This window comes from Sinocyclocheilus rhinocerous, unplaced genomic scaffold (assembly GCF_001515625.1).
Source record: "Sinocyclocheilus rhinocerous isolate Xijiao unplaced genomic scaffold, SAMN03320098_v1.1 scaffold662, whole genome shotgun sequence".
Lineage (NCBI taxonomy): Eukaryota > Metazoa > Chordata > Actinopteri > Cypriniformes > Cyprinidae > Sinocyclocheilus > Sinocyclocheilus rhinocerous.
The window spans coordinates 975,966-988,436 of record NW_015639782.1 but is presented as its reverse complement, the minus strand read 5'-3'; the positions used below and the strand labels follow the sequence as shown (position 1 = coordinate 988,436).

General features: G+C 37.8%; 1 protein-coding gene across 1 annotated transcript in view; it reads left to right on the top strand.

The window, feature by feature from the left end:
- LOC107752042 (sorbin and SH3 domain-containing protein 2-like) overlaps positions 1–11,526 on the top strand; it is a 59,559-nt gene extending 48,033 nt beyond the window's left edge. Inside the window, exons 22-29 of the mRNA XM_016567893.1 lie at positions 489–617; positions 955–1,146; positions 4,556–5,392; positions 6,366–6,566; positions 8,038–8,151; positions 9,202–9,251; positions 9,401–9,507; positions 9,771–11,526. Coding sequence (XP_016423379.1) covers positions 489–617; positions 955–1,146; positions 4,556–5,392; positions 6,366–6,566; positions 8,038–8,151; positions 9,202–9,251; positions 9,401–9,507; positions 9,771–9,832 — 1,692 coding nt within the window. The 3' untranslated portion in view covers positions 9,833–11,526. The remainder of the gene's footprint in view (positions 1–488; positions 618–954; positions 1,147–4,555; positions 5,393–6,365; positions 6,567–8,037; positions 8,152–9,201; positions 9,252–9,400; positions 9,508–9,770) is intronic.
- Positions 11,527–12,471: the final 945 nt, after the last annotated feature.

Sequence of the window (12,471 nt, the reverse complement as noted above, 5' to 3'; positions counted from 1 at the left end):
CATTGCTGTCTATGCAGGGTCAGAGAGCTCTCGGATTTCATCAAAAATATCTTAATTTGTGTTCTGAAGATGAACGAAGGTCTTACGGGTTTGGAATGACATGAGGGTGAGTAATTAATGACAGATCAGATTATTTTTGGGTGAACTATCCCTTTAAAAGATAGTCTGGTTTAGCTTATTGGCACACTGTTACAGCCCACCGTGGGATGTTCAATTAAAGATGGAAGACCAGGTTCCGTAAAACTTTAACAAACAAAAGCAAAAAAGGGGGTGGTACAATGCAAATCGAACAAACCAGTCAACCGTCATTTCGTATGGTGATGTAACGTTTCATGCTACAGTCCATCATAAAAGGATAACCAAAAATCTTATTCAAGAGTGTTTTTTTGTCTTTGTATATATATATATATATATATATAATATCATTATGATTTAATTTATCTTCTGAAGTCTGAAGTCTGCCTCTTTTAACTTCTGTCTCTTCACAGAAAATCCCTCCTTCAGAGAGACATCAGCCAGTGAGACCTCCACCACCAGCCCAAAGCAAAGAAATTGGAGAAGCAATTGCCCGCTACAGCTTTAATGCTGATACTAATGTGGAACTTTCATTAAGAAAAGTAAACATTTTCTTAGTACTGCTGTCATAAATATCTTTTAGTTTCAGCATGTGCTCATTAATCCACTTCTTAATGTCTCTTACCACTTAAGAGCATGTCTTTTGCTAAATAATTCTCACTTTTTACTGAATGCTAATGTTCTAATGAACTCTTGAAAAGAAATAAAGCAACAAGACATTAAACACCTTTAAAAAGTTTTGCCTCAACCATTAACGACTTCTCCATATAGTTGCATATTAAACATCAAATACATTATAATTGGTTATGATTTTGTACTAAAATTTTGGTTTCGATCCACCAAATATACCACCTAATATCTTGTGTTGGTGTCTTCCAGGGTGAGCGTGTTGTTCTGTTGCGGCAGGTGGATAAGAACTGGTTTGAGGGCAAAATCCCAGGTACAAACAAACAAGGGATTTTTCCTGTGTCATATGTGGACATCGTTAAGAAGACTTTAGTACAAAGTACCGGTCAACCTCCTGGGCCCAGTATACCCTCCAGCTACTCCAGTGACAGACTGAACAGTAAGGTATGTTTTCATCTGCAATTCCACTTAAAATGTACCTAAAATGTCTAAAACACATCTCATATTACTCATGAGGTTTATATTATGGTGACTACAGATATCCGAATTTCAGGTAACATACATCCACAAAATATACTTTGATCCAGTGACTGTATAATCTTATCTGGGTAAATACTGATTTATACTTTAAATACACGATCCGTGCCGACAAACGGTGGCATCAGAGGCACTAAAGCCTCTGATGCATATCATGTTACTCATATTGCCATAGCTCATGTACAGTACTATCAGTGCCAACAAGGTGGCAAGTATAAAATTAATCCTTTCTCAGATGGCAACTGTCCCAGTGCCAAAATAGAGCACCTCTGTCATCTTTAGATTACCTTTGGCTTGTTGTGTAAGATAAGCCTGAATTCAGATTAAATGCCCTTGAGTTGTAAATTCCATCTAAAGAACAAAGAAGTAAAGGCTTATTCCTTCGCTCACATGAGATGAGTCCAGCAGGATTAGATCAGATTAATCACACGTCCTGCCATTATCCAGTATAGCTAATTAAAACATGGACATGACCTGCTGTGCTATACATGTGCTGCTCAGCTCCTGCTGTTACTGAAAGGGAAGTTTCTGTGAAGGTGAACTAATATGACTGAACTGGACTGGTATCATTTCTTATTATAGCAAACACATTTTAACTTTGTACTACAGTACATACATTGACCCCATAAAGAATTTGGACACTTAAGCCACACTTAAAAAAATGAATATCATTGCATTAGATAACAAAAAAACAAACAGCCCAAAGCAAAGAAATTGGAGAAGCAATTGCCCGCTACAGCTTTAATGCTGATACTAATGTGGAACTTTCATTAAGAAAAGTAAACATTTTCTTAGTACTGCTGTCATAAATATCTTTTAGTTTCAGCATGTGCTCATTAATCCACTTCTTAATGTCTCTTACCACTTAAGAGCATGTCTTTTGCTAAATAATTCTCACTTTTTACTGAATGCTAATGTTCTAATGAACTCTTGAAAAGAAATAAAGCAACAAGACATTAAACACCTTTAAAAAGTTTTGCCTCAACCATTAACGACTTCTCCATATAGTTGCATATTAAACATCAAATACATTATAATTGGTTATGATTTTGTACTAAAATTTTGGTTTCGATCCACCAAATATACCACCTAATATCTTGTGTTGGTGTCTTCCAGGGTGAGCGTGTTGTTCTGTTGCGGCAGGTGGATAAGAACTGGTTTGAGGGCAAAATCCCAGGTACAAACAAACAAGGGATTTTTCCTGTGTCATATGTGGACATCGTTAAGAAGACTTTAGTACAAAGTACCGGTCAACCTCCTGGGCCCAGTATACCCTCCAGCTACTCCAGTGACAGACTGAACAGTAAGGTATGTTTTCATCTGCAATTCCACTTAAAATGTACCTAAAATGTCTAAAACACATCTCATATTACTCATGAGGTTTATATTATGGTGACTACAGATATCCGAATTTCAGGTAACATACATCCACAAAATATACTTTGATCCAGTGACTATATAATCTTATCTGGGTAAATACTGATTTATACTTTAAATACACGATCCGTGCCGACAAACAGTGGCATCAGAGGCACTAAAGCCTCTGATGCATATCATGTTACTCATATTGCCATAGCTCATGTACAGTACTATCAGTGCCAACAAGGTGGCAAGTATAAAATTAATCCTTTCTCAGATGGCAACTGTCCCAGTGCCAAAATAGAGCACCTCTGTCATCTTTAGATTACCTTTGGCTTGTTGTGTAAGATAAGCCTGAATTCAGATTAAATGCCCTTGAGTTGTAAATTCCATCTAAAGAACAAAGAAGTAAAGGCTTATTCCTTCACTCACACGAGATGAGTCCAGCAGGATTAGATCAGATTAATCACACGTCCTGCCATTATCCAGTATAGCTAATTAAAACATGGACATGACCTGCTGTGCTATACATGTGCTGCTCAGCTCCTGCTGTTACTGAAAGGGAAGTTTCTGTGAAGGTGAACTAATATGACTGAACTGGACTGGTATCATTTCTTATTATAGCAAACACATTTTAACTTTGTACTACAGTACATACATTGACCCCATAAAGAATTTGGACACTTAAGCCACACTTAAAAAAATGAATATCATTGCATTAGATAACAAAATATCAAACCAATGTCATTAATTTAAAAAAACAATAGCACAAGCACACTTTTAAGCAAGTTTTTTTAAGCACTGGAGCTGGTAAGATTTTTTAGGTTGGTAAAGGTTCAATGTTGAAAACAGTTTTAATATATATAAAAAAATGAATATCATTGCATTAGATAACAAAATATCAAACCAATGTCATTAATTTAAAAAAACAATAGCACAAGCACACTTTTAAGCAAGTTTTTTTAAGCACTGGAGCTGGTAAGATTTTTTAGGTTGGTAAAGGTTCAATGTTGAAAACAGTTGTGCTTAATATATATTTTTTGGGAATAGAAAATTCAAAGGAAATATGAATCTTTTGTAACAATATGAAAGTCTGACCGCAAACATGAACAGTAGCGTACTAGTAAAATTACAACGTATTTGGACACTTTTTGGTTGTCAAACATTAGTCGAAGATTCATACATTTTTAAACATGGCTTAAAGATAAAAACATTTTGGAGACAATGTAAATTCACAATACACACAATCGTCCAGAAAATGTCCTACTAGGTCATTTTTGTCCAATATTTTTTCATTTCAACTTTCACAAGAGAAAAAAGTTCTTGAAAAGCCCCCGGGTAGATGTGGAAGGCTCATATTATGAGGACAGGATACTCCTATCTCTGGTTTATAGATGACCTCTTAGTGGCCTTGTTGTTGTTTCCACCTCACAAATCCATACAGACAGCAAGTGTGCTCTAAAAATGATTCATTATGGCATATCCTTCCTTGTAGCTCATGTCTTCTGTCTTAGGCCTGTTTTCCCACATACTGCATCTGCAAAGCCTTTACAATAATTTGAATATGTGACTGCATAAAGCGTTCACAATGACAGCGTTTCTGCTGTGTAGCAGAGCTACGGAAAATGAAGTGCTTTCTAGGAATTTCCTTTGATAATGGCCATAAATTATGTGAAATCTAATTTACATGATGGGTGGGATTCTGTATACATCCAAATAGTAATTAATCTACGCATAACAGTATCCAAACCCCACACTGTAGATATAAACTGCTTAAATCATCTGGAATTAGTCAAGATTTACTGAATAAAAAGTGTTGTTTTTGTACCATGGTTTTCTAGGTGGGATTTTCTTGTAACTCTGCAGAATTTTTTCATCTATCCTCCTGTCACTTTTCAGTTCTCTTAATTTCCAGTGTATATAAACACTATCACTTTCTATTTCTTCCTCTCTTAAGCCATCATCTGCACGTACCCTCTACAACTCTTCATCCCCATCTGTCCGTCCACTCTCCTCATCCTCTCCCAGTCCACAAAGAGCCGCACACCTTCAGGCTATCACCAGCAAGTGGTTGGCCCTCACTCTGGGTCTGTCTCCTTCAGGAACCCCTGCCCCCACACCTCCTCCCTTTCCTTCCAATTTCCAGCCATACTATGAAGTATTGGATTTTGCCATCTCCCCTTCTCCCGCCTCCTCCATGCTGGGCCGCTCTCCAGCCCTCACTCCTGCGCTCAAAGAGGGTCACTTCATTCCCATCACCTCCCCAAAGTCCTACATGTCCCCCGATCCGAGCCCATCACCTCAACCTTACCTCACCTCCGCCTCCTTCACTCCTTCGCCCACCTCACCCATATTTGACTCCAGCCCCAGGTCTAGCAGTGTCATAGAGATCCTCTCCAGCCAAAAAGCAGATTTAGCCGAGAAAGAACTGCAGTTGTTCTCAGATCGCAAAGACCTCCACAAACCAGGCGAGACAGGCCCCGCTAAACTGCCCAGCCCTATTGACTTGGCTGTTTTTGAGGCACACGAATCCCCATTGGACATCCTTCCACCTAAAGACAACGAGGATGATCTGTGTGAGGAGTTAGTGTCAATTATTAAGGCCAGCCAATCAAAGGGCACGTTCAAAGAAGAGGAGGGATTTTATCGCCAGGAACCAGATATAACAGAAAAGCTTCCCAGTCTGTTTATAGAGGAGGAGCCGAATGAAGACAGCAGCTTCTTAAATGAACCATTGACATCAAATACATTTACTCCAGTCCAACCTGCCCATAGTGAGGGGTCAGATATTGAGGTAGTGCTCGCTGTGTGGTTGTACTGCCCAAATGAACAGCCAAAATAGATTTCCTTACAGGAGAAGTGTGTAATTTTTTTATATTACGAAATATTAAATTCCGTCTTTTTGGAGCAAACTATAGAAAATGGGCAAAGTACTTAGGTTTTTATTTTCATTGGTCATTATTTTTGCTAAAAATTAAAATTAAAAGAATTAAAAGTTTAGTCAAAAAGTGAAACTGAAAATAAAGTTTAATAATCAATTAATTAATTACATTTATTTAACAGTCAACACTCAAAAAAGTTGTATATAAAGCTGTTTTTGTATCAGATGTGGCTGTAATAAAAACGTGTTTCTTTTCTTTTTTTTTATCACAGATTTATTCATTAAATAAAGACAACAGGTTAAGTAAAAGTAAAATGAATATATAATATTGTGCATATATTTAGCCAAAATGCTCCTCTCTAGAGTTATTTCTTTCTGGCTTACTTACAAGCTATTGACACTGAATGGCTTTCCTGAGGTAAATGTAATGTTATGTGACATTGTTTTGAAGCTTCTTTATTTATGTCTTTCCACTCAGAATCTTATTGTGAATATTGGTTGGTGGGTGCACTACAAATAATGTTTAGTGAAGTTTTGTTTAGTCATCATCAACAAAAAGAAAACAGCGTAGACTAAAAAGATCTTGGCTCATCAAAATGGAGATTGATTAAAAAGGAGAAATCAATATTGCCAATCCAGCACTATCGTCCACCTCAGCTGAAAATGAATTTTCATTTTGACTGAAACAAATGCGGGTTGATGCTGCATTTTGACTGTGAATATTTTCAGTTTCCAAAATTCCAATGCATCACTCATTTTTGCAATTCTGTTTGGTGAAGTTAACGGCACAAAAAATTACACACTTCACCTTTAAATTCTGAAGCATCTGTAGAGGATGATGAACATATGTCTTTGGCATGAATAACTGTTTTCATCTCCACACCAGCAGGGTGAAGTTTCCCAGAATGCCTCTCCACGTCTCTCTCCCCTGTCCTCACAGATGTCATTGCTGTTCACACTGCCCTCATCGGCTAAATACTCTCCCCCTTCCCCGCGCTCCACCCCTCCACTGCCCGGGGTTTCACAGTCGCCCCCTCCCTCTGCAAAACTGTTCTCTCGACAGGACCTCCGCTCCCCAAAGGTCAAGGTAAAGACAAGGTGCTTGTTAGTGACTGTACTAGCGCTCATCCTCCTCCACCCTTCCCCCTAGTCTTACCACTTCATAACATTCCCTATTAAAGTTCACTTGACGTACATCATTTCTGCGGTATGCATTTCCATGAGAGATTTATTGCACCACAGTGTGCACACTTCATAAATGAAACATGTAGTTTCATGTAGTTAGAACAATGTAGTTCATATGTCTGACATACAGTAAATTATTACAGTTATACGGGGAGCTAGACTCATTCATTATTAGTAAGTCATAGACATATTTAAATCACCCAACCCCCACCAACCAACATTTTTAAATTCGCTACCCACAATCCTAGGATCCTTTAAATTAGCTTTATGGGCCATGCCCTATTAGTTCTGTACACTGGCATGGGAACAAACAAAGACCGCTCACAACGGATGCTTGGGTAAATAATGAGACATTTAGACTAAAAAGAAACAGGCACAATTCTGTCCATGAGTAAATCGTATAGAGAATATTCACTCCCTCATGTTAACCCTTTTTTGTATCAATTATTACCCTACCATTCAAAATTCAGATTTGGTAAGATTTTCTGTTACTGTATGTTCACCAAGGCTATATTTTATTTTTGATCAGAAACAGTAAGAACAGTGATATTGTAAAATATCATTACAATTTAAAGGAGCAATTTTCTGTTTTAATATATTTTAAAATTTTAGAGCATCAGAATTTTCAGCATCATTACTCTAGTCTTCAGTGTTCTGTACACTGGCATGGGAACAAACAAAGACCGCTCACAACGGATGCTTGGGTAAATAATGAGACATTTAGACTAAAAAGAAACAGGCACAATTCTGTCCATGAGTAAATCGTATAGAGAATATTCACTCCCTCATGTTAACCCTTTTTTGTATCAATTATTACCCTACCATTCAAAATTCAGATTTGGTAAGATTTTCTGTTACTGTATGTTCACCAAGGCTATATTTTATTTTTGATCAGAAACAGTAAGAACAGTGATATTGTAAAATATCATTACAATTTAAAGGAGCAATTTTCTGTTTTAATATATTTTAAAATTTTAGAGCATCAGAATTTTCAGCATCATTACTCTAGTCTTCAGTGTCACATGATCCTTCAGAAATCATTCTAATATGCTGATTTGCAATGTCGAAAACGTTTTTTTACATTTTAATACATTTTTTACGTTGATACATTTTTTCAGGATTCTTTGGTGAATAGAAAGTTCAAAAGAACAGCATTTATTTAACATTCAAATTTTTTGTAACAATGTTTAACTCTTTACTGTCACTTTTACTTTTGATCAATTTAATGCACCCTTGCTGAATAAAAGAATTAGTTTCTTTTTAAAAAATAACGTACTGACCCCACTCTTTTGAACAGCAGTGTTTGTAAATTGTGTTTATATATGACTGCACATAACATTCATGTCATCTTCTCCTGGCTCTGGTTCTTTCAGTCTGTGTTAAGGCGTGATGTTGGGGTTGTTGGTAAGCCCCCTCGTAGCCCTGTGATGTCTAGGAGGTCCTGCGGATCGCCTGTTAGAGGTCAAAACTTTTCGCCATCTCATAGGGTAGGGAGTTATGTGCACCTTGTGTGATAATGGCACAGCTGACTCAAGGGAAATTCAGTTTTCTTTCTTTTCAATGTATCCCTGCACAACGCATAATGTCATTCACTGTATTTGACCTGGGAATTCACTGTTTTGAGTGCAGTTCTTTCCATTTTTGCTGCTATAGCTGGATATAATGATATTAGGAATGATACAATATATACTGGCATATATTTGTGTCAGCGTATGGTCGCGCGATGCTTCTGTACGCAATATCATTCCATCAGTAATGTATGGAGGCATGCTGAGTCAGTGAATAAGGGATACTCTTAACACCATGGCCTTGTCTGTCTGTGAGCATTTTGTGGTTGAGAAAATAACATTTAATTCCTAACATCACTGTAGAGTGATAACATTTTGTTTGGTCTGCATGCTGGAAGTGATTTTCCTGCATGTCCATGACTTCCTAGATCAGAAATTGTGGATTTCTGTAGTCTTTGTTTTGTTTTTTTTTGGGCTCAAAGCAGCTGAGAAGATTGGCTTGTTCATGCAGTATTGGTTTAAGCAATGCATAATGAGTGTTTGGAGTGTCTGGATTACTCATGGGACTGTCCCAATGATCTTTCCTGTGTACACAGCTTAAACAAGGTGTACTCCCCAGGGCCAGGCAAGCGGCCTATTCCCCACATTTCCTTCCAAACAAGGGGAGTACAGTCCTCGTTTTCAGGATTTAAGGCATTTCCCGACTGTTTCTAAGTCCACCAATCAGATATATTTTAGAAAATATGTTGTTTGATGGCTTAGAAACCCATAACTTGAGCCCCGGTGGTCCTGGATCTCACACGTATTTTAAAAAAAAGTGCAATTCCTTTTTTAAATTCAGTTTTGAAACACATTTAGGCAGGTCTGATCATGTACGTAGTTCAGATGCACAGCTGATCCAGGTCTGGCCTCAGGCTTTGCATCAGTGGTTCTCCACGAGCACAGTGGAACTCTCAGTATCAGATGGACATACAGCAGAAAGAGAGATGGAAACATTTAAATGGCCTTTCCTGTTTTCTCTCTTTTCAGTCCCAAAGACAAGCATATGGTCATGATCCGCTTCAAGGTGCAGGGGAACCGTAAGTATTTCAAGTCTTCTTCTGTTTCACAAAGATTATTGTTTTATGCTAACATTATTCCATTGTGGGAATTGGTCAGTATTACAAGACCCAATTCTGTAATATAACCTAATTTAGAAAGCACACTTAAAGAGCCTTTCCTCTCGCAGATTCCAAGCCCTGTATAACTACATGCCACGAAATGAAGATGAGCTGGAACTGAAGGAGGGTGATGTTGTTGACGTCATGGAGAAGTGTGATGATGGATGGTTTGTGGGTAAGACTGTAAACTCCATTTTCATCAGGTTGCTGGTTACTACACAAGGAGTGTTTTAGTGATGTTCATTTATTTGCCACTAGCTGGTGCTATTCTCCAACCAAAAAAATACTGTCAACACTGTCATGGTTCAAACAGCCCATGGATGTTTGGAGAGATAAATATATTGATGGATTTGTACAAAAATATATACTTTACCATATATACTATATGATATTTTTTTACCATACAAAGTTGGCCTCATTCCATATTTAATATTTTAGGAACGTCCAGGAGAACAACGTTTTTTGGAACCTTTCCTGGGAACTATGCGAATCGGCTATAAGTGGACTTTTTCAGTACACATCTCTGATGGTCCTATACATCTACTGAGGAGAGCTGAACAATGTCACCTACAGCTACCTGCTGGAATTAGCATGACATGTTCCAGTCATCAACACTGTGGAAAGTGATGAAACTGATGAAAAGCCAATGGCCTTCGAGGGGTTATTGCACCGTTTATGTCATTTGGTTCAAATATGCTGATAATTCAATTCTGAAAGCATTACATTAATTAGGAATTTCAGTAAATGCTTTAAAACATTTGGTTGCCTACATTTTCCCTCATAGTTGACAGAAATCAGTTTGCTTGCCTTCTCGTTAAGCTGATGAATTTCAACATAACGAGTAATCAAGTGCCCTATTTATTTGTACTTTATTAAGAGGCACATTTTCTTTCATTGGAAGGATGAAATACAGTAGGTGAGAAATTATCTACTGGTGCCTCTTGTACACTGAGTCTGATCTGATCTAGATTGTATAGACTAAACAGTATTGCAGTGTCATGTTTGTGTCAGGCAGTGGATATTACAGATGACCATTCCTGCCAACATGTATCTTTTCAGTATGTTATTAACTTTTTGGTTCAGAAGAATGACCTCCGGTTTTCTAAGGCACTATGTTTTTCCTCCAGACATTCCTTTGAGCAATTGAAGGATTTTACAGATAAGAGAAAAATATTTTTGATATTTTTCAATCTAAAGAGATAACGTTTTTGAGATTGCAATATCCCTAACAAAAAGCATGTTGCAAAATGGCCATGTTACCTGTAGTAAACGGACTCATATTAATGTCTCAACTGCCTATAATAAATATTTATGGTTCCTTGCACATCACTTTTGGTTTACACACTGTAATCTATTTATGGCCAAAAATGAGGAGCACATGATGTCATAATTACTAATCTGCGATTGGCAGCCATGTATTTTGTATATGTCGCCTTCCGATTGGTTCAATTTGAGTGAGGAAATGTACGTAAAAATCTATTTTTGTTTATTTGATCATTCATCAAACGTTTTTCATTATGATATACTTAATATATTGTTAATTGCTCACTTTCTATGTCTTTGATCTGTTCGGCACAGTGATTACACTCATATTCAAATGTTCAATTTAAAATATGCAGCGTTTCAATTTTCCTGTGAGACTATGACTAACAGTTTTATTCCAGTCAGTAAAGCAAGAAATGTAAATGTGTCAGTCAGTAGAAACATGAACCAATAATATATGTAATTTAGGCAATATTATACCTAATGGAATTATGCAGTCTCTGTGTCTGTCAATGTGCTTAATGTACCAGTAACATCCTGCGCATGCTGTTTCATAAAGAACTGCTCATCAGTGCAAATGTAATATTGTACCAGTATGAGAATGTATTAACAACATGCTGCTCTGGTTTAAGAGATGCATATGGTGGTACTGGACTTAATCTGGATCTGCGAACCATCAAGACTACCAGAGACCTTCATTGTGGTTTAGTTAAGTGTTGGCAGACAGTCTTCCGTTCTTAAGCACTAGCTGATCAGAAGTGAATCTGAACTGTGCTGTTCCTGGTGCATAACTTTACCACATGTAATTTATGTAATGACATGGATATTTGTTATATTTAATAATGCACGATTCAGGAACAAATGTTTATAAAGTACAGAACACTGTGATATGTTCAGCAAATTAAAGGCAGAGTAAGTGATTTTTCAAAAACACTTCGTGTTTGTTTTGGTGATTTCAAATATCAACATTGGCTACCAGAAATCACTCACTCTGCCTTTAAACCTGATTGTTGACTGAACATTATGTTTGGTGCCAGACTGTTGATGGACCCTGATTGGATAAAATCGGACAATTGCTCTAATATAGGCTAATTGGTTAAGAATAGAAAGAATATAAAGTCACTGAATTATATAAAGGAAAGACGAGCCCTAAACCATTGCTGCTGCTTATATCAACATGTCCACCCATTGATTAATAAACAAAAAGTGTCTGATTGGACTCTCCAAAAAAGTCAAAGCAATCATTGATTTTAAAGTCTTTGTCCTTTCTTTCTCTGTGGAATAGTGCATAAATAAATTCTATCACTTCTAATGTTTTCATCAGACTATGTTCTCAATGGGAGTCACATTGTCTCCGTAAGTGCATAGGATAATCGTGCCATACTGGATGTCATCCTTCTGCTAGCAATCTAGTCCCTGCAGACCGTCCAGTCTATAAACAGCCACATCATGTCCTGGAGTTGTCCCTCCTGCTGCCATGGCGACACAGTAAACAGAGGGACAGCGGAGAGCCGGTCTGAGTTTCTGTCCCAGAGAAAGAACCAAAGCCATCCAAGAGGCAGGGGTTTCTGTCTAGACCAGTGGCGTAGCCAGAATTTTATTTTTGGGCGGGCCTGGGCAAAAGTGAGCGGGCACCAGGCTAACTAACAGAGGAGTCCAGTGGCGTAGCGCACATCCGCGGCCCCCAACAGCGAACTCGAGTGTTGGTGGTTTGGGGAGCTGGATGTCGCAATATTGTAAATATTTGTTTTAAACCACAGCAGTGGCGTAGCCAGAATTTTATTTTTGGGCGGGCCTGGGCAAAAGTGAGCGGGCACCAGGCTAACTAACAGAGGAGTCCAGTGGCATAGGGGAGCTGGATGTCGCAATATTGTAA